Consider the following 22,178-nt stretch of genomic DNA (forward strand, 5'->3'; position numbering starts at 1 on the left):
GGTGAAAGCCCAACCAAGCTTGGCAGCAGACACGCGTTTGACCTCAGAGACGAAAAACACAAATATAGGGGGGACAGCTGAACAAATGCAAAAGGGGAATCTTTCATTAACACTTGGTAGGGTCGAAATGATACTGTGGGTGTGAGGCAAAAATAATGAAAACAGGATGGTAAAATACAGTTAACAGGAATAATGAATTCGAAAGGGACTCAAGAATGAAACTCCATTTAAAAGATATAGGAAAATATGGAAGGCAAAACAAAATAATAAAAAGTAGGGGTTTGGCAAGGTGCAGGGAGTACCAAATGGAAATTAGATGGGAAAGCAATAAAGGACATTGCGAACACAGCCAGAATGTTCAATAGGTCAGAGGTGCACATAACACTTAATACGCGATTGGGACAACAAAAGAGCGTTTAAGGCACTGCAAAGCACATAAAAAACATAACACAGCATAACCAGACCATGTTCCAAATGTTATGCATCATTAACAAAGTATGCAGATATACTAATACTCCTGTTTAATCAAGTTTTCTCAATAAAACGGTTTAAAATGAAAAAAAGCATTTGTTTTATAGTTTAACGATGTAACTAGTACGTTTTCCGTAGCGTAACTCTGTGTAGCCCACTTGTGTTTATGGAGTTTGTGAGCGTCAGTGCCTTATAAATAGAGACGTGACATGTGACCAGGAGTGCGTCCCAGGAGCCTCCCTAGACCCTCGGAGGTTCTATTTATACAGCGGCCACGTGCTTCAGGAGGGACACGATAACTTTAATTCGTCCTTTAAACGCCCCTACAGCCTGGGCGAGGCGAAGCCCTCAAGGGTCCTCTATGCAGCAACAGTATGGCGCCCGGGACCCCTGAAAGAGCTCCGCCAATGAGAGGCGCGAGCGCGTGAGTGGCCCCTGCCCTCTTCTCGCGAGACCCCGGCAGATTATAAGGGTGGGCGAAGGGCAGCAGCTGGTCCCATTTGCTTGACATTGCGGAGGAGGAGGGCTCGGGAAAGGGACTAGGGTGGCACCGGCTTGCGTGTATTCTACTCGGGTGGACCTGAACCGACGCCAACATGAGTGACCAAGTGGTTAGCTTCCTCATAGATTTCCTGGCTGGTGGAGTGGCGGCTGCCATCTCCAAGACAGCTGTGGCTCCCATCGAGAGGGTGAAACTGCTGCTACAGGTGAGTCAGATGTTGAGAAGTCCCGTTCCAGATGGCATGGGGTGATGCACTACGTGATTTGTCATTCCCGGGTGGTACAGCTGGCACTGCCAACCGGTACTTCCCGTTTCCAACCTGCCAAGAAAAAGTTGGAATAAACTATGTAAAAGTGGTCGCTCCGGACTGGTGTGTTGGCAACGGATGCATCTTGACTTTTTAGAAACATTTAAAAAGATGCACTCTTTTAGGTATCTCCTCTCCCTTTTCCCACGTGCCGGCTGCTGTGTGCCTGGCAGCTAAGGGAGCTGAGTGACTAAATATGGAAACATGTCACAGGCAAGGGCTCGGTTGGTTCCCACCGCCTGTTTATAGAACAGAGCTCCGCGGACTGGCATACCGGGCTGCGTGCGTATCTGGTGGCACAATAACGTATGGCTTTTTAAACTAGGGCGTTGAGTACGGGTATGAACTTGTCGATTGTGATGTGTTTTTTAACTGTGTGGACGGAATTAGTGCTCAGTGGTGTTTGTACAGGGTACCAGTATTTTCAGTGCTGATTAGAGACGTGTTTGCAGTATATGAACATTATAGCATGTGATAACAAAACGCTGCGTTTCCTAAATGTAATCCGACTCTTACTCCCAGCCTGAAGTCTTCGCAGGTATAAATACACTTGCTTGAGGTTAAAACTAGATTTATTTGTAACAATAAATGCATTTGACGTAATTTTAAAATATGTGTGCGTATTTCGGTGAAAGTGGTTGCAAATTATAAAACAATGCAGCGACAAGCATTGCAGGCACACGTTTACGATTTCAGGGAATAGAGGCGCAGTGGTTTGCCCGAAATCACATAGTTTATCCAAGTGCCACTGCTGGGATTACAGCCCAGGTCTCCAATTTAAGAGGTGAACACATCCGCCCCAGGACCACATCTCTTTTGCAAACCTGTGTCTTCACACACTTTTTTTTTAAGAAATACTAACTGCCCTATCAGTGTCCCTTCCATATTGCACAACACATTCTAAATGGAAACTAAATTCTGGTTGACATTTTAATGAGAAAGGTCATTGGCCCTTTACAAATTTGACATATGTGAAAGTTGCAGGAGGTGCTGGCAGAATCGCCTTTGCTAGAGGGCTGCAACAGGCACAATAATGGTTTCTTATTGGCTCCTTTGGGTTTTGCTCTTGTCACTTCTCGTGAATCCTTTTCACCCAACCAGAGAGCTGTCCCCGGACTGACCTTCAGCGCTCTGCTGAATGAGAGACACTCAGAGGCCTGGCTCGCGTGGAGTATCTTCCCCTCTCGCTGAGCCCCCTCCACCTTTTTGGGAGGGTGACCTCTATGGACCCATGGAGGCTTCTTCCTGCTGCACATACACAAAATGGCACAAGAGGCGCTTGGACGTTTAGCCACTCAGCCAGCGCCACCTACCGGTCAAAAACACTATGCATTTAGTACTAGACCCTTTCAGTACATGACACCTGCTCAGTTATTCGATAATATAGAGTTGATGTGGGAATTGTTCAGAGACAATTCTAGTAATGTTCACGAAAAGTTGCTTGTGAAAAAAAAGTCAAGCCTTGCAGTTGTTTTAAAGCATACATTATACAGTCACTTACAATATGTTTTTACGTTTTCATATAGATAAAGTATGCCTAAACTACTTCTTCTAAATAAAGCATATGGTTCTTTTATCGCCAGTGGTTAAACTGTGAACTAATGAGCCCAGTTTAAATATTGGAAAACACTGCAAGAAATAATGATACGAATTGATGGAAAACCGGTATTGACCTGCGTAAAAACCTATATATATATATATATATATATATAATAAACCCATAATTACGTTTTAATTCCAATAGAAACAAATGTGCATGTTTGTGTTCCTTGATTTTTTTATTGTTCATGGATTCCCTTTTTTTTTTACGCTTCACACTTTTTCCGTTCAAACCCGCGCAGGTACAACATGCCAGCAAGCAGATCTCTGTGGACCAGCAGTACAAAGGGATCATGGACTGTGTGCGCAGGATCCCCAAGGAGCAGGGCTTCATCTCCTTCTGGAGGGGCAACCTGGCCAACGTCATCCGGTACTTCCCCACTCAGGCCCTCAACTTCGCCTTCAAGGACAAGTACAAGCAGATCTTCCTGGGGGGCGTCGACAAGCGCACCCAGTTCTGGCGCTTCTTCCTGGGCAACTTGGCCTCCGGTGGCGCAGCCGGTGCCACCTCCCTCTGCTTTGTGTACCCGCTGGACTTTGCCAGGACCAGGCTGGCTGCTGACGTAGGCAAGGGCCCCACCCAGAGGGAGTTCTCGGGCCTGGGCAACTGCCTCACCAAGATCTGGAAGTCAGATGGGGCCAAGGGCCTGTACCAGGGCTTCAACGTCTCCGTCCAGGGCATCATCATTTACAGGGCGGCCTACTTCGGTGTCTATGACACTGCCAAAGGTGAGCTGGGCATAGGAAGTGCCATCGGCGGGTGAAGGGGGGCATAGATCTGACGTGGGAGAGGGAAGCGGGAACAGAGCCCATGAGAGATGCTATGGGGAGGGGGGGCGGAAATGGGCACCGTGCCACAGGTAGTAGTGACGCAGTTCAGTCATGGAAAGGTCAGGGTCACTGTGACATCAGTGGAAGCAATGTAATATGACACGTAAACGGGTCCTTGACCAAGGACGGCGGAGAAACCACTTTAAAAGCATAACTTTACATTTAATATATCAACTTAAACATTGTATTTGACTACATTTTTTTACTGGTGCTAGAAAATGCAAATTAATTTTTGATGTTTATTGTGATAAAACCAAATCATATTTCTTTTTAAATAGAAATGTTTTTAAATCACGTATGATTATTTTACATGTAGAGAGTCGTGGGGTGACTTTATATTCATAGTTGAATTATATCCCTTTTCGTCAGCTATAGTGCTACAAGAAAACAATCTGCTCTGTACAAACTAAAGCCTGTCACAAGTATCTGCTGTCACTGGAGCTGCAAGGCAGCACGGGTTGATTATTGGAGTGGGTGGATTACATGTAGGAATGGAATGGCTCAGACCTCAAGTCTAATGAGTGAAACATTTACGGGTGGACTATTGATTACAAACCCTGTTGGCTGGACTAAAGACTAGCCATGGGGCAGATAATGCACACTGAATCGTTTGATTTAGTCAAGAATGAAGGGAAAGCATTACAGGCCCTCTTGTGTCACACAGTGTTGTTTATACTAATATAACATGCTATACATTGAGGCAAACATCATACTTTGAGAACACTTTGTGACTAGAGGCTAGAGTGACGGTGACACGGTGGTCCTCCAACTGTGTGCACTCCCTGTAACTGAATGTACCTGTCTCATGAGTGGTGGCAGGAGTGGAGGGCGAGGTGCAAGGGTCACCCCTGCCATTGCTCACCAGTGCCCTCTACCCACAGGCATGATGCCCGATCCCAAGAATGTGCACATCTTCGTGAGCTGGATGATCGCCCAGTCCGTGACGGCAGTAGCTGGCCTGGTTTCCTACCCCTTTGACACCGTCAGACGTCGTATGATGATGCAGTCTGGAAGGAAAGGAGGTAAGAGGACATCTTTTTTTGTGGTGTATTTGTAAAGCGCAGAGCGTTCGCTCACAGAAGGTATTTTGGTGCTAAGACCGTAGTCGACTAAGGTGGGACTAAAAAGCAGAGAGAACAAAAGAAGAAACAATTTAAATCGCAGAAAATCACCACGCTTTTTTAAAGTTTTCAAAATGTACCAACTTGTTTTCTAAATTCCTCTTACATTTGCGAAGACACTGGAGAAAGAAGAATACTCAGTTTCTCTGCTTGTAATATTAATATTCTGAAGGTGGGGCCTCATACAGAGTGAACTATAGGAATGTATTTTAAACTCAGTAATTTGTCCTCCACCTACCCTTGGTTCCCACACGTCCTTCATACCCTGTGATACCACCCTGTGCCCTATGTGCACACCCCACCACCCGAGTGCTCCTCACACAGGGGTGGTACCTTCTCTTGTTCCTACATATACATGGCATCAACTCCTGCCCCTGAGTATTGCTCACACATTGCCGCTCCCTTTGTGTTCTTTCATGTGGACGGTACATGGGCACACAGGCCCATGACACCAGAGCCACACACACACTGCTATCCATGATGTGCATTCCACTTCTGACCGCCACCAACTATGAATTCTCACATCATGTCTGATACCCAGTCGTGAAAGTGCATAAAATGTATGGCAATGGTGATTCAGGACATTCAATTGTGGCTATTGTTGGGAAGGGGGGGGGGCATACTTGGGGTTGGGTCAGTGAGGAAGGGGCAGAAGTATGTCTTGAACTACACTAACCTGTTTTTTATTAGATTTGGCCACACTCAGCTGATGGTGCACGTTTAGTGCATAGAAATAAATTGCCCATTTCTAAAGCGCTACAGCCGCATCGCAAGCCAAGGAAGTGTCCAGGTGCTAGTCTGCAGGAAAAAATCTCTAGAAGCATGATATATGGGAAACCTACTCCTAAAGTGAGCGGGACCTTTTTTCTGAATTATAAGAAACAGGATTAACAATGCTTTGAACTTAATCCGCTCGGTGATAATGAGCAAGTGAAATTGCTTTATGCCAGCACAAATTGATTGTGTCCTATTAGCGACATTAGGAATAGTTTTGGCTGTCGCATTTTGGACCAGCTCTAACTTCCTAATTAAGTCATCAGCAGCCCTCAAATAGAGGGAGTTCGCATAGTCCAATTTAGAAGTGAGCAGAACTAGCACAATTGGCTTCCGAATCTGAAGTGGTAGTACTTTAAAAATCTTTCTCAAAGAAAGCCTTCCGATAAGTTGATAACCATCACCTTAAAAACCATCCTTTGTGGCCACATCTCTGATGCCCTTTTCTAGGCTTGTTGGCTAATCTCAGACACATGAAAGGTGATCAAAGGAATACTCGCCATTTGTCTCACTAATGGCAATCGCTCGAGGTAGCATTCCAATCCATCGTTCTTTTGCCTACCATGCCAATTTATTATGAACGCAGCCATATGCAAAACAGTCTTGACCAGCTCCAATAGGAACAGTCCAGCCTGAACTACCAGGTCCTCCCTGAACTGGAATACAAGGAACCCAAAACGGTTTTGCCCTGATTGGGGCTCGTCAGTCGGTGCAGCTTAGTCACTATGGCATAGGGAGCAAGGGACCCGTCTTTGGGCATACCCTTGCCACTTATTGCGGTACATCAAACACACAAAGGTGATGGGAAGGAGGCTTGCTATTTGTCTAATCGCTTGCAATTGCTTGGAGTAGCATTCCAGCCCATTGTTCTTTTGCCCATCATGCCACCTCAGTTTGAAACCAGCCATAAGCAAATGTGTCTTGACCATGGCTAATTTATGCATCAGGTTTACATTTCCCAGCAGACCTCTTGGCCTCCACTGCCACCACCACTGTATATATCCTTGGTGCCAAAGCATCCAGCCAGGCTGTCCAACCCGCTCTAAAAATGTATATGATCATCCATTGACAACGAATCCATTATTGGGGGTATAGAGTGCACACACCCATCCCAAGCAGAGCCACCCACTGTATTTTTATTGTTCCATCCGTACTCTGGGGGCATTGGTAACACAGAGGTTGGGCTTTCTCCAGTTGTTACGTGAGGGGTAATGAAGGCACATGCAGAAGGAAAAGCAAAACATGAGGGTAGAGCAAGAGGAAGGCAGAGAGAAAAAGGGGTGAAGAACTGACATTTGGAAGTGGTAGGCAAGGGACAGGAATACATGATCGGGAGAGGAGGAAGAAGGCAAAGCAGAGCCATGCGAGCAAGTGAGAGAAGAGGGACATGTACATGTGGGGAGAGAGGAAAAAGGCAGAGTGAATACGAGAAATGGACAGGGATAAGAGCATGCAGAATAAAGTTAGAAAGAAGGGGAAAATGTGAAGACTGGAACTAGGGAGAGGTAGGAGGCCCAGTGAAACACGAGGGTGAGATAGGGGTGTGAGAGCTGCAGCTAGTGAAAGGGAAGAGGAACATAAACAGATGTGTGCATAAAGGAGGATGCTCAATATCTTTTTGCATCAAATAACTACCTGCATTTTGGTGTGTTTTATTTTTCACTACAGTTTCTGCCTTTATTCATCATAACTGCAACCATCCTATCAAACCACAAGGAACGTGATAATCAGATTTGCCATTAACACTGAACCGATTTTTTATTCTTGTAATTGTATTTGTAAAAATTATTTATAGAGCGCTCGGACACCACTGGTTTCTTGGCGCTATAGGGCAGATAAACTCAGGAGGGAGAGACAGGGAGAAGGAGCATGTGATCAGTCCTTATATGCTTGTCGGAACAGGTGGGTTTTTAATAGTTTACTGAAGGGCATGTGTTAGACCTGTCTGGATTTTTTTGCGCAGTCCCTCCTCATTATTCTTTATTTTGTCCCCTTTTTGCCCCTCATACCCTTACTATTTTTCTGTCTACTATTTTTATAGGTGTTGGTCAAGGGGATAGGTGTTCTTTCTCCCCTCCATAATCTTTTACCTCAGACCCAGAGGCCTGTTCTGACAGGAAAGTTGGCACCACCTAAAATGGTGGCCACCAACTGCCCCAACTGTCACACTCAGAACTTGGCCATAGCCTAACATAGGGCATTCCAGAACCTTCTGGTCCATGCTGGACCATTGAAGGGCAGCCTATAAAAGGCGGAATGCGGGGCAGCCATTTTGTCTACCTGTGGAAGTCAGCTGGAGGACAGGTGGTAGCTGAGGGTGGGAAAGAGGTTAGACTGAGGGTTGACCCCCTGGACTGGGAATCTGCCTTATTGGTCCAACCCATTACTCCCCTGTTGGTTACTTGTCCTGGCCCCGCTGTGGGAAGTTACTTGGAGACCCTGGGCGCCTGGCTTGCCCCTGTTCTAAATACTATAGGGGAAGTCTGTAGGAGAAGGAGACTGCAGCGCTGCGGAGCGCAGTCCTCTGCCCAGCTTAAGGATCCCAACAGAGACTGTGCCAGCTTAAGGATCCCAACAGAGACTGTGCCAGCTTAAGGATCCTGATCGAAGTAGGGCTAATTCTGGTGCCCTCCCCTGTTGCTCAGTTCATTAAATTGGTAGCTGACCGACTTCTGGGAAGCCCCATTGCGCTACACCCCCAGCGAGCCCCCCTTCCTACCTGTGGCAGCGGAGGTAGTGGGATGAGGAGATACTCTGCGTGGGAGCCGGTGGTTGCGTGCTGAGGGAGCAGAGGCGGCGAGTTGTCAAGCCGTTCTGCCATTTCCAGCGCGAGGTGAGGCGGCGCTGATTCCGACCTGCAACTGCGGCCCCGGAGGTGAGGAGAGGAGAAGAGGGACAGCGCGGTGTGTCCAGCGCGGTCTCTAGAGAGGAGACGCTACCTTCCCGCGCATGCCCCGTTGAGCCGCCGGGCTCCGTGAGGCGGAGCCGGATCTGCAAAGGCGGGAGCAGCCACTGAGGAGCAAGGAGCGCTCCGCGCATGCTCCGGTAACCAGTGCGCCCCTCTCACTCGAGCGCCTCAGGAAGGAGCTGGCGCGAGTAGAGAAGGGGGCCTGGGAAGGGCGCTCTGTTCTTCCTTCACCCCAGGAGCAAGAAAGTAGTTGGAGCGGAAAAGGGGGTATTTTGAAGGCGCTCTTCGCTATTCCCCCGCCCCAGCCTCAAATAAGCAGCTGGCTCGGCGGGAGGGAGTAGTGTGAGGCCAGTGAGACCTCGAGGGAGCTTCAAGAGAGCAGCGACGCGTGGAGACTGGGACAACATCGTCTCCACGCTACAGTAAGGAGTGGGGCCCTCAGGGGAATTCTAAGCCCAAGGAATAATTCTAACTTATGCCTATGCCTAACAATTTGCCTCCCAGGGTGGATTAGGAGCTCTGAGGAGCAGGAATCTAGTGCAAGACATACTTAACTGGCCTGAGTGGGCATAAAGGTTAACTGCCAAATATTGTATAATGCCCATTTAAAGGTAATGTGCTACAGGAATTGGTGATAATTTGCATTGCAGATCCAAGGTGTTATTGCAAGTACTGAGATCAGTTATAGAGTATAAGTCCTGTTTAAACCTGTTTAAAAGCTTTGCCTAAGTTGAATGATAGAACCTCTAGTGATGTAAAAGCTGGTGACTTAAGTAGCACCTTAGTGGGGACTACAATAATTTTCCCAATTAATAGGTTTTCTTCTCCAAAAGGGAATCTGCATAAAATGTCAATTTAGTACTGGTGAAAGACTAGCATATTTACAAGTCGCATGTATTGAGTTGTGATTCTTTTTCCACAGACAAACAGTGTTATAATTTCTCCTGAACTAAGTGTAAATTTTCCCTGTGTGAATATTAAGAGTTAAACCAAAGAGTATATTATTTTTATAAAACAGCTCATATTTTACTAACATTTTTGGTGTAGCGTTTTCTTTTGTGTGCTATTGCGTGGTTTTATTCTTGGGTGGTCTGCAACCTTAACACTGTGCCTCTGAAATGCATGTCTTGCCCTAGGCCAGGCTACCCAGTTCCAACATTTGGTGCCTAGCGGTGGGATTACTGACTTGGTTGCAGCTACTCACTAGTAATTCAACGCAATACACTAAACCTACACCAGGAGTTTTCTCCTTGCGGCCCTCCTAATTTACATTTTTGTTTTTTCTAAATTTATTTCTGGTGGTGGGTGGAGGTTAACCTCAGGTCACTTCGTGGTTTTCTCCTGTGAGTAATTTTATTCCATGGCAAAGATGGAGTTGAATTTTAAGGAGTTGGAAGCCAATACTGTGGCCCAACTGAGAGATTGGTGTCAGCATCAAGGGGTATTTTTTAATAAAGGTGCCAAGAAAGGAGAGTTGCTGACAAGCATAAGGGCATGGGTGGAAGCTCATTTAAGGGAGGAACCAGAAACTGAAGAGGGTGACGGGGACACTGTTACTGAGGCTGCATTGTTAAACCAAGTGGGGAGTGGGAATCTTCTGACAGGTCCCAGGATACCTTCAAGGGCAAGCAGCAGCGTCTCAGACAGGGGTTTAACCGAAGCCGAGCTAGAAGATAGGAGGGAGGAGAGGAGAATGAAGCTGGAATTAGCTAGGATGGAGATGCAAAGGGAGGAAAGGAGGTTAGCTCATGAGCAAACCCTCAAGGAGATGGACCTACAGGTCCTAATACAAAGACCTCCCACTCCAGACAATGGTGGCAGCGAAAAGAAAGTAGACACCAGGGAGTCTAGACCCTACCTACCCAAAGATGTCATTGCTAGTTACACCCCAGGTGATGACATTGCCAAATGGTTGGCCGCCTATGAGGTTTCTTTAAGGGCTCACGGGATCCTAGAAACTCACTGGGGAGGTGGGCTGTATAAATACATGCCACCTGCTGGTAGAGACACCTTGTTGGCTCTGGAGCAGGATGAGCAAACCCACTACCCTGCCATGAAGGTGGCACTGGTGAAAAAGTTTGGACTTACCCCTGAAAGGTACAGACAAAAATTCAGGGGAAGTCACAAAATGAGTACCCAGAATTGGGTAGACTTTTTAGACTACGCCAAGAAAGCTTTAGAGGGTTGGGTCAAGGGCAGCGAGGTAAAGGACTATGAGGGGCTGTACAATCTATTTTTGAAAGAACACCTCCTCGAGAAATGTTTTCCCGAGTTGCGCCAACACCTGGTGGACAGCAAGCTGACCGATCCCCGGAAGCTTGCAGAGGAGGCGGACACTTGGGCAAGTACCCGGGTGTCCTCCAAGGGGACTGGAGGGGATTCTCAAAAAGCCGGACAGGGCACCCCCCAGAAGAAAGAGGGAGGAGATAAAAAGAAGGAGTTCTCCAAAGGTCCCCAAAATAATTTCCAAGGTAAGGGAGCAGGTTTCACCCCTAGGGCAAACCCGCCCAGAAACCCTAATCCTGGCCAAAACCAGCAGCCAAGGGTTCCCCACTGTTTTGAATGTGGTGGTGTTGGACATTATAAGGGAGATGTCAGATGCCCAAAGAGACCACCCCCTCCCACCGGAGGAAAGTCACCGGGAGTAGCTAGTGTAGCGCTCGGGGAGGAGTTGCCCTTAGATAAGGGGGGTGAGTGGGCGGGTGTCACCTTAGTGTCCCTGGGAGAGCGGGAGATGGTACCAAAGATCCAGGTGCCCCCAAATACTACAAAGTATGGGCAATGGGTTACCATCAATGGCCAAAGAGGGGAGGCTCTGAGAGATACAGGAGCCAGTATGACTATGGTGAGAAGTCAACTGGTGTCCCCAGAGCAGGTTGTTCCTAATGTACTCCACCCCGCCGCGATGGCTGACGGCAGAATGGGCCACTATCCAGTGGCTGAGGTTCCCTTTGAGTGGGAAGGGGTTGCAGGTTCACTTCGAGTTGCCGTAAGCCCTGCCGGGCCAGTTGATTGTCTGTTGGGGAATGACATGGAGCACAACACTTGGAGAGAGGTGGAATACCGGACGCATTCTGCGATGCTGGGTACACCTGACTGGGCCTGTGTAAGCACACGGTCTGCGACTGCCCGGAGAGGGAGTTCGCCTGGGTTGGAGCCTGGAACAATGGTCCAACCCGCTGCCAAAAAGGGTCAGAAACAGAGACAGGGACAGCCTGCTTCGGCTTCCACGCCCCATGTGACAGATCGGCCACCTGCAGTGGTAGGCCAGGAGTCCGTGGAGGGGGGAGTAGACTCTCTGGAGGAGTTACCCATCCCTGCTGAATGGCATGTGGCGGGAGGTCCTACCAGAGAGGAATTCTGTAAGGGGCAGAGGGAGTGCCCTACCCTTGAGGGACTGAGGCGTCAGGCTGAAGCCCAGGCAGCAGGTGATGCTACGGGACACCACCATATTTACTGGGAGGATGGCCTCCTCTACAGTGAACCTAAGGTTCCTCTACCTGGCTCATCAAGGGCCTTGGTGGTCCCGCAGCAATACCGAGCCTTTCTGCTGGAATTGGCTCATGCGATACCACTGGCAGGACACTTAGGCCAGGACAAGACCTTTGCACGGCTTGTTCTCCACTTTTACTGGCCTCAGATGAAAGCGGCGTCCAACACATACTGTAGGACATGTGTATCCTGCCAGGCCAGTGGGAAGACAGGGGTGAAGCTAAAGGCTCCCCTGGAACCACTTCCTGTCGTTAGCACCCCCTTTGAAAGGGTGGGCATCGACATTGTAGGGCCATTGGATCCACCAACAACAGCTGGTCACAGGTTCATCCTGGTTCTGGTGGATCATGCCACACGGTACCCAGAGGCCATCCCTCTGAGGACTGTTACTGCACCTGTGGTGGCTAGGGCCCTGATGGGAATCTTTACTAGGGTAGGATTCCCGAAGGAGGTTGTGTCTGACAGGGGGACTAACTTCCTGTCTGCTTACATGCGGACCATGTGGAAGGAGTGTGGGGTGACCTACCGGTTCACCACTCCCTATCACCCCCAGTCCAATGGACTGGTTGAGAGGTTCAATAAGACCCTGAAGGGCATGATAAGAAGTCTGCCAGAGAGCTTACGGAGGAAGTGGGACATCCTCCTACCTTGCTTACTGTTCTCCTACAGAGAGGTGCCACAGAGAGGAGTGGGCTTCAGCCCGTTCGAATTGTTGTATGGGCACCCAGTGCGTGGGCCTCTCAGCCTGGTGAAGGAAGGATGGGAGAAGTCTCCCAGAAAACCTCCCCAGGATGTGGTGAGCTACATGTTGGCCTTCAGAAGCCAGATGGCCAAGTTGTGGAAGCAGGCTGCTGACAACTTGGAGGCCAGTCAGGCAGTCATGAAGGAATGGTATGATCAGAATGCTCACCCGGTGGAGTTGGAGCCTGGCCAGAAAGTCTGGGTGATGGACCCTGGAGAGCTAAGTGCCCTTCAGGATCGTTGGACAGGCCCCTTTGAGGTGTTGGAGAAAAAGGGTAAGGCCACTTACTTGGTGGATCTTAAGACCCCGAGGCAGCCCCTACGGGTGCTGCATGCCAATCGCCTCAAACCCCACCATGAGAGGCCAGAGGTCATCCTGATGTTGGTGACTGATGGTGCTGAGGAAGCAGAAAGCGAGCCTCTCCCAGACCTCTTTTCATGTCAAGAGAAGGATGGGTCGGTGGAGGGAGTGATTCTCTCCCCGTCTCTCACTCCTGAGCAACGAGAGGACTGCCGACAGGTATTGGGGCAGTACTCTTCACTGTTTTCCCTTGTCCCAGGAAGAACCCACCTGTGTACCCATGATGTGGACACAGGAGACAGCCCCCCAGTGAAATCCAAGACCTATAGGCTGTCGGACAAGGTGAAGGCTAGCATCCATGGCGAAGTTGCCAAGATGTTGGAGCTAGGAGTGATAGAACCGTCCAGCAGCCCTTGGTCCAGTCCGGTGGTGCTAGTCCCAAAAGCCGCCCCACCGGGCACCACACCAGAACTGAGGTTTTGTGTGGATTACCGAGGACTGAACTCCGTTACCAAAACTGATGCTCATCCCATCCCCAGGGCGGATGAGTTAATTGACCGGCTAGGAGCTGCCCAATACCTCAGTACCTTTGACCTCACTTCAGGGTACTGGCAGATCTCCTTGACAGATGGAGCAAGGGAAAGGTCAGCCTTTTCCACGCCCGAGGGACACTTCCAGTTCTGTGTGATGCCCTTTGGTCTCAAGAACGCTCCTGCCACATTTCAGCGACTGGTGAACCAGGTCCTCTCTGGAATGGAGAGTTTCTCGGCTGCTTACCTGGATGACATTGCTGTCTTCAGTAGCAGTTGGGAGGACCACTTGCAACATTTGCAAGCAGTTCTCCAGGCGCTGAAACAAGCTGGATTGACCATCAAAGCCAGCAAATGCCAGATTGGGCAGGGGTTGGTTGTGTACCTTGGACACTTGGTGGGTAGGGGGTCAGTGCAGCCCCTGCAGGCAAAAATTGAGGCAATCATGGCCTGGGAATCCCCCAAGACACAAACTGAGGTCCGAGCTTTTCTGGGCCTCACAGGTTACTACCGTCGCTTTGTGAAGGGGTATGGCACTATTGTAGCGCCCCTCACAGAGCTCACCTCTAGGAAACAACCTCGACGGGTAGTTTGGACAAAGGCTTGTCAGCAAGCCTTTGAAAAGTTGAAGCAGGCAATGTGCGAAGCACCGGTCCTGAAGGCTCCCGATTTCTCCAAGGAGTTCATTGTTCAAACAGATGCATCCGAACATGGCATTGGGGCAGTGTTATCGCAACTAAATGAAGAGGGCCTGGATCAGCCTGTAGTCTTCTTATCCAGGAGACTGCTTCCCCGGGAACAGAAGTGGAGTGCAATTGAGAGGGAAGCTTTTGCGGTGGTGTGGGCTCTGAAGAAGCTGCGGCCATACCTCTTTGGCTCGCACTTCCTGGTTCAGACTGACCACCGCCCCCTTCGTTGGCTGATGCAAATGAAGGGGGAAAATCCCAAGCTGTTGAGGTGGTCCATTTCCCTACAGGGAATGGACTTCCGGGTGGAACATCGGCCTGGAGTGGACCACGCCAATGCAGACGGTCTCTCCAGGTATTTCCGCCTTAGTGAAGAGGACTCCCAAGGGGTTGGATAGTTCTCCCCACTTTCAGCTGGGGGGGACGCGTGTTAGACCTGTCTGGATTTTTTTGCGCAGTCCCTCCTCATTATTCTTTATTTTGTCCCCTTTTTGCCCCTCATACCCTTACTATTTTTCTGTCTACTATTTTTATAGGTGTTGGTCAAGGGGATAGGTGTTCTTTCTCCCCTCCATAATCTTTTACCTCAGACCCAGAGGCCTGTTCTGACAGGAAAGTTGGCACCACCTAAAATGGTGGCCACCAACTGCCCCAACTGTCACACTCAGAACTTGGCCATAGCCTAACATAGGGCATTCCAGAACCTTCTGGTCCATGCTGGACCATTGAAGGGCAGCCTATAAAAGGCGGAATGCGGGGCAGCCATTTTGTCTACCTGTGGAAGTCAGCTGGAGGACAGGTGGTAGCTGAGGGTGGGAAAGAGGTTAGACTGAGGGTTGACCCCCTGGACTGGGAATCTGCCTTATTGGTCCAACCCATTACTCCCCTGTTGGTTACTTGTCCTGGCCCCGCTGTGGGAAGTTACTTGGAGACCCTGGGCGCCTGGCTTGCCCCTGTTCTAAATACTATAGGGGAAGTCTGTAGGAGAAGGAGACTGCAGCGCTGCGGAGCGCAGTCCTCTGCCCAGCTTAAGGATCCCAACAGAGACTGTGCCAGCTTAAGGATCCCAACAGAGACTGTGCCAGCTTAAGGATCCTGATCGAAGTAGGGCTAATTCTGGTGCCCTCCCCTGTTGCTCAGTTCATTAAATTGGTAGCTGACCGACTTCTGGGAAGCCCCAATGCGCTACACCCCCAGAGAGCCCCCCTTCCTACCTGTGGCAGCGGAGGTAGTGGGATGAGGAGATACTCTGCGTGGCAGCCGGTGGTTGCGTGCTGAGGGAGCAGAGGCGGCGAGTTGTCAAGCCGTTCTGCCATTTCCAGCGCGAGGTGAGGCGGCGCTGATTCCGACCTGCAACTGCGGCCCCGGAGGTGAGGAGAGGAGAAGAGGGACAGCGCGGTGTGTCCAGCGCGGTCTCTAGAGAGGAGACGCTACCTTCCCGCGCATGCCCCGTTGAGCCGCCGGGCTCCGTGAGGCGGAGCCGGATCTGCAAAGGCGGGAGCAGCCACTGAGGAGCAAGGAGCGCTCCGCGCATGCTCCGGTAACCAGTGCGCCCCTCTCACTCGAGCGCCTCAGGAAGGAGCTGGCACGAGTAGAGAAGGGGGCCTGGGAAGGGCGCTCTGTTCTTCCTTCACCCCAGGAGCAAGAAAGTAGTTGGAGCGGAAAAGGGGGTATTTTGAAGGCGCTCTTCGCTATTCCCCCGCCCCAGCCTCAAATAAGCAGCTGGCTCGGCGGGAGGGAGTAGTGTGAGGCCAGTGAGACCTCGAGGGAGCTTCAAGAGAGCAGCGACGCGTGGAGACTGGGACAACATCGTCTCCACGCTACAGTAAGGAGTGGGGCCCTCAGGGGAATTCTAAGCCCAAGGAATAATTCTAACTTATGCCTATGCCTAACAATTTGCCTCCCAGGGTGGATTAGGAGCTCTGAGGAGCAGGAATCTAGTGCAAGACATACTTAACTGGCCTGAGTGGGCATAAAGGTTAACTGCCAAATATTGTATAATGCCCATTTAAAGGTAATGTGCTACAGGAATTGGTGATAATTTGCATTGCAGATCCAAGGTGTTATTGCAAGTACTGAGATCAGTTATAGAGTATAAGTCCTGTTTAAACCTGTTTAAAAGCTTTGCCTAAGTTGAATGATAGAACCTCTAGTGATGTAAAAGCTGGTGACTTAAGTAGCACCTTAGTGGGGACTACAATAATTTTCCCAATTAATAGGTTTTCTTCTCCAAAAGGGAATCTGCATAAAATGTCAATTTAGTACTGGTGAAAGACTAGCATATTTACAAGTCGCATGTATTGAGTTGTGATTCTTTTTCCACAGACAAACAGTGTTATAATTTCTCCTGAACTAAGTGTAAATTTTCCCTGTGTGAATATTAAGAGTTAAACCAAAGAGTATATTATTTTTATAAAACAGCTCATATTTTACTAACATTTTTGGTGTAGCGTTTTCTTTTGTGTGCTATTGCGTGGTTTTATTCTTGGGTGGTCTGCAACCTTAACACTGTGCCTCTGAAATGCATGTCTTGCCCTAGGCCAGGCTACCCAGTTCCAACAGCATGTAACAGGTGGTTGATCGAATTTCGTGGGGGAAAGAGTTCCAAGTTTTAGGGGCCAGAAAAGAGAACCCGAGGCCGCCGTGTTTTTTCCGCTTAAAGGACGGGACTGACAGAAGGTTGTGATGCAGGGAGCGCAAGTTACGGGAGGGAACGTAGCGGTGAATCCTGGAAGTAATAAAACCCGGGCCATGGCCAGTCAAGGATTTGAAGACGGTGCAACCAAGTTTGAAAAGACACGTTTCATCACTGGTAGCCAATGAAGCTTTTTCAGTATGGGGGAGACATGTTGATGTCTAGGTTGACGAAATACGAGTCTCGCCGCTTGATTCTGCACCAGTTGTAATTGGCGGAGTTGGTAGGCCGGGATGCCAACGTAAAGAACGTTGGCATAATCAAGACGGGAGATGACCAGAGCCATAATCACCAGTATAAGGGCCTCAGTGGTCAAAAACCTGGAGATTTTTCGAATTCGTCGTAGCTGAAAAAAGCATGATGAAGAAACTGCCTTAATCTGGGGTACCAATGAGAGATCCCTGCTGATGATAACCCCCAAGCTCTTTACAGATTCAGAGGGGGAAGGAGCGGTGCCCCAAGATGGAGGCCAAAAGTTGGGGTTCCAGGGATTGAGAGGGCCTCCTGTTAAAACCAGCTCCGTTTTGTTGGGGTTTAATTTCAATTGGCTTTGGGACATCCATTCTCCAATAAAGGACATGGTGGACTGAAAGTTAGCGATGGATGTAGGTGTAGAGTTAAGATTGAAAACCATTTGAATATCATCAGCATAGTTGAAAATAGTGACGGGGTAGTTATGTAGTGATTGAATCAGGGGTTGCATATACAGGTTAAATAGCAGCGGTGAAAGGGCCGACCCTTGAGGGACCCCACAGGTTAGTTTTACAAGGGTGGCCGAGAAGGAAGATAGGCGAACAGCCTGGGAGCGGTGGAGCAGGAAGGATTTAATCCATCCTAGCGCTGCGCCCCGGATGCCGGCTCTATCGACACGGTCGATCAAAAGATTATGATCGACCGTGTCGAAGGCAGCCGACAGATCCAGGAGCACAAGCGCCTGGGGAATGTTGTTATCGGCCCCCTTCCTGAGCTCGTCCATCACAGCCACAATAACCGCCTTCGTCGAGTGTCCCGGCCGGAAGCCAGCCTGCTGGGGATCCAGGAATTGGGAGGACTCAATGAAGGCACTAAGACAATTGGTCACATGAGCCTCTAAGATTTTGCTAAGAAAGGGGAGTAAGGAAATGGGGCGGAAGTTGCTCAGTACTAGAGGATCCGCATTAGGTTTTTTAAGGAGCGGCGTTACTGCGGCGCATTTAAAAAAATCGGGGACAATACCAGAGGTCAAAGAACTATTAAGTAGAGAAAGAGGGGGATCAGGGCAGGCTAGAAAGGCTTTTTTAAGACCTTAGGGGGGCAGCTGTCATTTGGGGATCCAGAGTTTACTCTATTTAAGAGGGCCAGAAATTCTGGTTTAGATATAGGAGGGATGTGGTCTAACACCAATGGATTAGCAGAAATGGAAATAGGGGTCGAACCTGGGGTTGGGGGCAAAATATTATTTTTAATGAGGGCAATTTTTTCGACGAAGAAGGTGTCTAATGAATTACACAATTCCTGAGAGGGAGCCGGTTTGGAAAGAAATATCTTTTTATATTGGATGAGGAAGCCTCACCCACATTTTGTGGCATGCTTCATTGTAGACTAACTCATCCCACCATGGTAGGAAGATACCATCAGGGTGCACCACATCTCTGTATAAAGGAGTTCTTAATAAAAGTAACTGGATAGTCATGGATCCAGATCTTATTGTAAAATGACCTCTGTGTAAACCCTAAGGAAATATCTTTACTGGTGTGTGCACAGCGTAAGATTTTAAAGGATAGAGATTGATGAACAATGGGAATTTTGTCCCAGTCATCCTAAATGGTGTCTATATGTCTCAGCCCCCAATAACGCCTAAACTGGGCATGGGGTTTTAGTCATGATAATAGTGGTGCCTAATCTGAACACTACTGTGTTGTCATGAAATGGTGAGAAATTGTCTTACCTTTAACCAGATGCATAAATGAATACCCTGGTTTAGGGATAGAGAGACCATCTGGTATCGATGGAGAAGGATACCCTCTGTAGCCACACTTTCCTCAAGATGCAGTATCCAGCCATTCTACCTATTTGTTCCTCCATCAGCCACACTCGTAGTGCAACCATATTATCTCTTTCATATAAACAAGCATTTGCAATGCAATCAGTCTCGCCTTTGGGACCTTATATGTATTTAGCTATGCATCACCTTAGCCTGGGTACTGAAACATCTACAGTTCTTTACCATGGAGGGAAATTAAGCACCAAACTGGGTGACACGCCAGGTATGACAATATATAGAAAGAAATATTGCCTTTTCATTGGGAAATGGTATAGTCCAAAGCTCTGTTTTTAATATAAAATCAGGGCCTTCAGTGGTCATATCACTGAAAATACAATATTTGAAAAAAATATTGTCTACGGGTGCTCATAGAAGACAATTTCTATGTACTGGTACCTAGAGAATGCTAAAGCGATTCTGGTATTTTACTGAACTCTGCTGGTCGTTTTCTATCAAAATAGTTAAATAGAGGCAATTGAACAGGAAAAAAGTCCCTAAGCAAAAGCAGACAAGTCCTAGGGCAGATCTCCCAAGCCCACTAAGTACATACACAAATAGGTATATACTAAAGTATATAAGTATATACTAAAGTATATACAAGAGGTCTCAAATGTTCGACCTAAAAAAAAACAAGAGGCATATTCATCAAATTTTCATGCAGCCAGCAAGTCACCTCGCTGCATGAAAGAGAAAGGGCAGGAATGCGCCTTATTTAACATTAGAAGGCACATTCCTGCTCGCTGCCTGTGCTGACGCACCATGTGCTGCCTAGCGCCAATGCAGGCACCCTTGTACCATGGTGTACGGGTATCTGCGTTGTAAGCAGGATTCTTTTTGTGCAGGAAAGGATACCTTCCTGCACAAAAACAATCCTCAGAGGCATTTCCCTCTTTCTACTTGTGCTGCATAATGCAGCATACATAGAAATAGGGAAAAAACAAGGAGAAATAAAGATATTTCTCCTTGTTACGCCTTCCCTGCAGAGGTGTCACATTTAGATGCATTCCCAGGTTTACTAATGGTAAATCTGCGAATGCGCCAAAGTTCATGGGTGGATGTTTAAGAAAACCCATATAATGCCTCTCTGGGGCAGAGTGACGAAAGGCAGCGACTTGCGTTTCAGCGCATTACTCCACATTTACCAAGCCACGCAGGGCCACACAATGCCCTACTGACCACAGATGAAGAAAACCCCAGCTCTTCATAGTGCTTCACCTCTCAGCAGCCTTCAACATAGTCAACCATCTCACCTTCATGTGCACCCTAAAGTCTCCAGTGGGATTCACTGTCAATCTCCTTTACTGTTTCTCCTCCTACCATATACATACATATGGGATGCACTTTATACCATATATGCGCATCACACATAATTAGAACACTGAACATTGGAATACCCATACAATGCATGCATGTGTTATGTTTTACCTACTGTCTAAATTATTTTCATCCCTGTCAAGTCTTTGTGAAAGTACACAATGTGAAAGTACACAATGTGCACAAACCTACAACTTAAAATATTGCATGATTTCAGTTCCAGGACACATGATACTGAATTCTACTCGGATTTAGTCTATGAGCTGAGTATATACATACAATGAGAGTATTTGTGGGCACGAGCAGATCTTCAAAATCAATGGTTCTGTAAGCAAAAGTACTCATGTAGCTACTGAGCTGAAAAGGTAGATGTAAGTCAATGCATGGTGTTTCAAAATTAGCACAGAGCCTATGTCTTCATTGGTTTAGTTCAGAGTGGAAAAGATAACTATTTTTAGGGATGTTTAAATTACACCACCTTTACTTTACTTTGTGTGAAATATCCAAAATGTGGTTAATTTTTTAGAAAATCCTTATTCATCATTTGCCATCACACCTTAGATACCTTGTCTAATAAGCGCTAGATAAATCAAAGAAGACCTAAAGTGTGGTCAACCTGACCATAAGACCTGCTCTTGCCCCACATGCTAGTGGCTTAAGAAGCTCTACATACTCCACTCTACTTTGCGAGCACAAGTATAATTTCTGTGCGAACAATTCTCTACATTGTAAACATCCTTAAAGGGGCCATCTAGTGTGCATTAGACAGTACTAAAGATAGTTATCTTTACCCAGTATTTCTATCAATCACCAACAATGGGCATTTCAGAGTTTTCCTTTGTTTGATGTCTGCTTGGGTTTTGAGACCTGTTGTGAAATCATTCACCTGGTGACTTCTTTAAAAAAAACTAGAAAGTGTCAGGGGATCTCTTTTGTAATTAATAGTACTTTTAGGTCTCACGTTGTTGCTCTGTGATGTGAATGTTGGTTTTGAGGGTTCATTATCTCTACAGTAACTCATACCTGTGCACTTCTGTTTCTATAGCTGATATCATGTACAAGGGCACAATCGACTGCTGGAAGAAGATCGTCAAAGACGAAGGATCCAAAGCTTTCTTCAAAGGCGCCTGGTCAAATGTACTGAGAGGAATGGGTGGAGCGTTCGTGCTAGTCTTGTACGATGAAATCAAGAAATATGTTTAAGTCTGAAAAAACTAGCCAGTGAAATTGTCTCGGATGAGTTTTGTAACATATGCATGTGGTTTAATGGACAATGGGGTATTTCCTAGGGAAATAGTGAAGGCTATCCGGACGAATCCAAAGAGAGGAGGAGCAACATTGTAAAATACTTCAAAGATGTCCACTAGATCATGACTTATTTTTTTTGTATTTAAATAGAACAATTATATCAGAACCAGAATACATGTAAGTTATCAATAAACATAAATTAAGTTATAGTGCCTTGTGTGTGATCTACGGTGGTATATTCTGAGTATAATATGTTGACGTCACAGCAAGACCTCACATGTGAATAAGAACCTCTGCAACTCTCCCTACACGCCCAAGTTCACTGAATGCGGGGTGAATAAACAAGAACTTGAGTACATATCTTTACTATTTAATCATGTTTTTCCCATTTGTGTTTGTTGTAAATAGGTCTCCAGTCTTGTATATGTACTTTGCTCCTCTTTTATGAGAGGTGGTCAGGTAAATCCATTCACCATTAGCAAGGGCTATGTGCTCTTGGTTAAATATTCCAGTCTTTCCACATACCTGTATTTAAAATAAAAGTTAATTATTGAAAGCAGTGGAGTAGTACTTTTATCTTGGATGTCTTCAGTACAAGCATCACAACCCGTATCGCTGCCTGTGAGAAAGGGGCT

General features: G+C 47.5%; 1 protein-coding gene across 1 annotated transcript; it reads left to right on the forward strand.

The window, feature by feature from the left end:
* The first annotated feature begins 962 nt into the window (after window positions 1-962).
* Window positions 963-21,752, forward strand: SLC25A4 (solute carrier family 25 member 4). Its single transcript, XM_078678030.1, has 4 exons — window positions 963-1,178; window positions 3,122-3,608; window positions 4,592-4,732; window positions 21,341-21,752. Exons 1-4 carry the CDS (start codon window positions 1,068-1,070, stop codon window positions 21,496-21,498), a joined length of 897 nt encoding a protein of 298 aa, XP_078534156.1. The 5' UTR covers window positions 963-1,067; the 3' UTR covers window positions 21,499-21,752.
* The last annotated feature ends 426 nt before the right edge of the window (window positions 21,753-22,178 follow it).

The sequence above is a fragment of the Lissotriton helveticus genome, chromosome 2_2 (assembly GCF_964261635.1).
Source record: "Lissotriton helveticus chromosome 2_2, aLisHel1.1, whole genome shotgun sequence".
NCBI classification, from domain to species: Eukaryota; Metazoa; Chordata; class Amphibia; order Caudata; family Salamandridae; genus Lissotriton; species Lissotriton helveticus.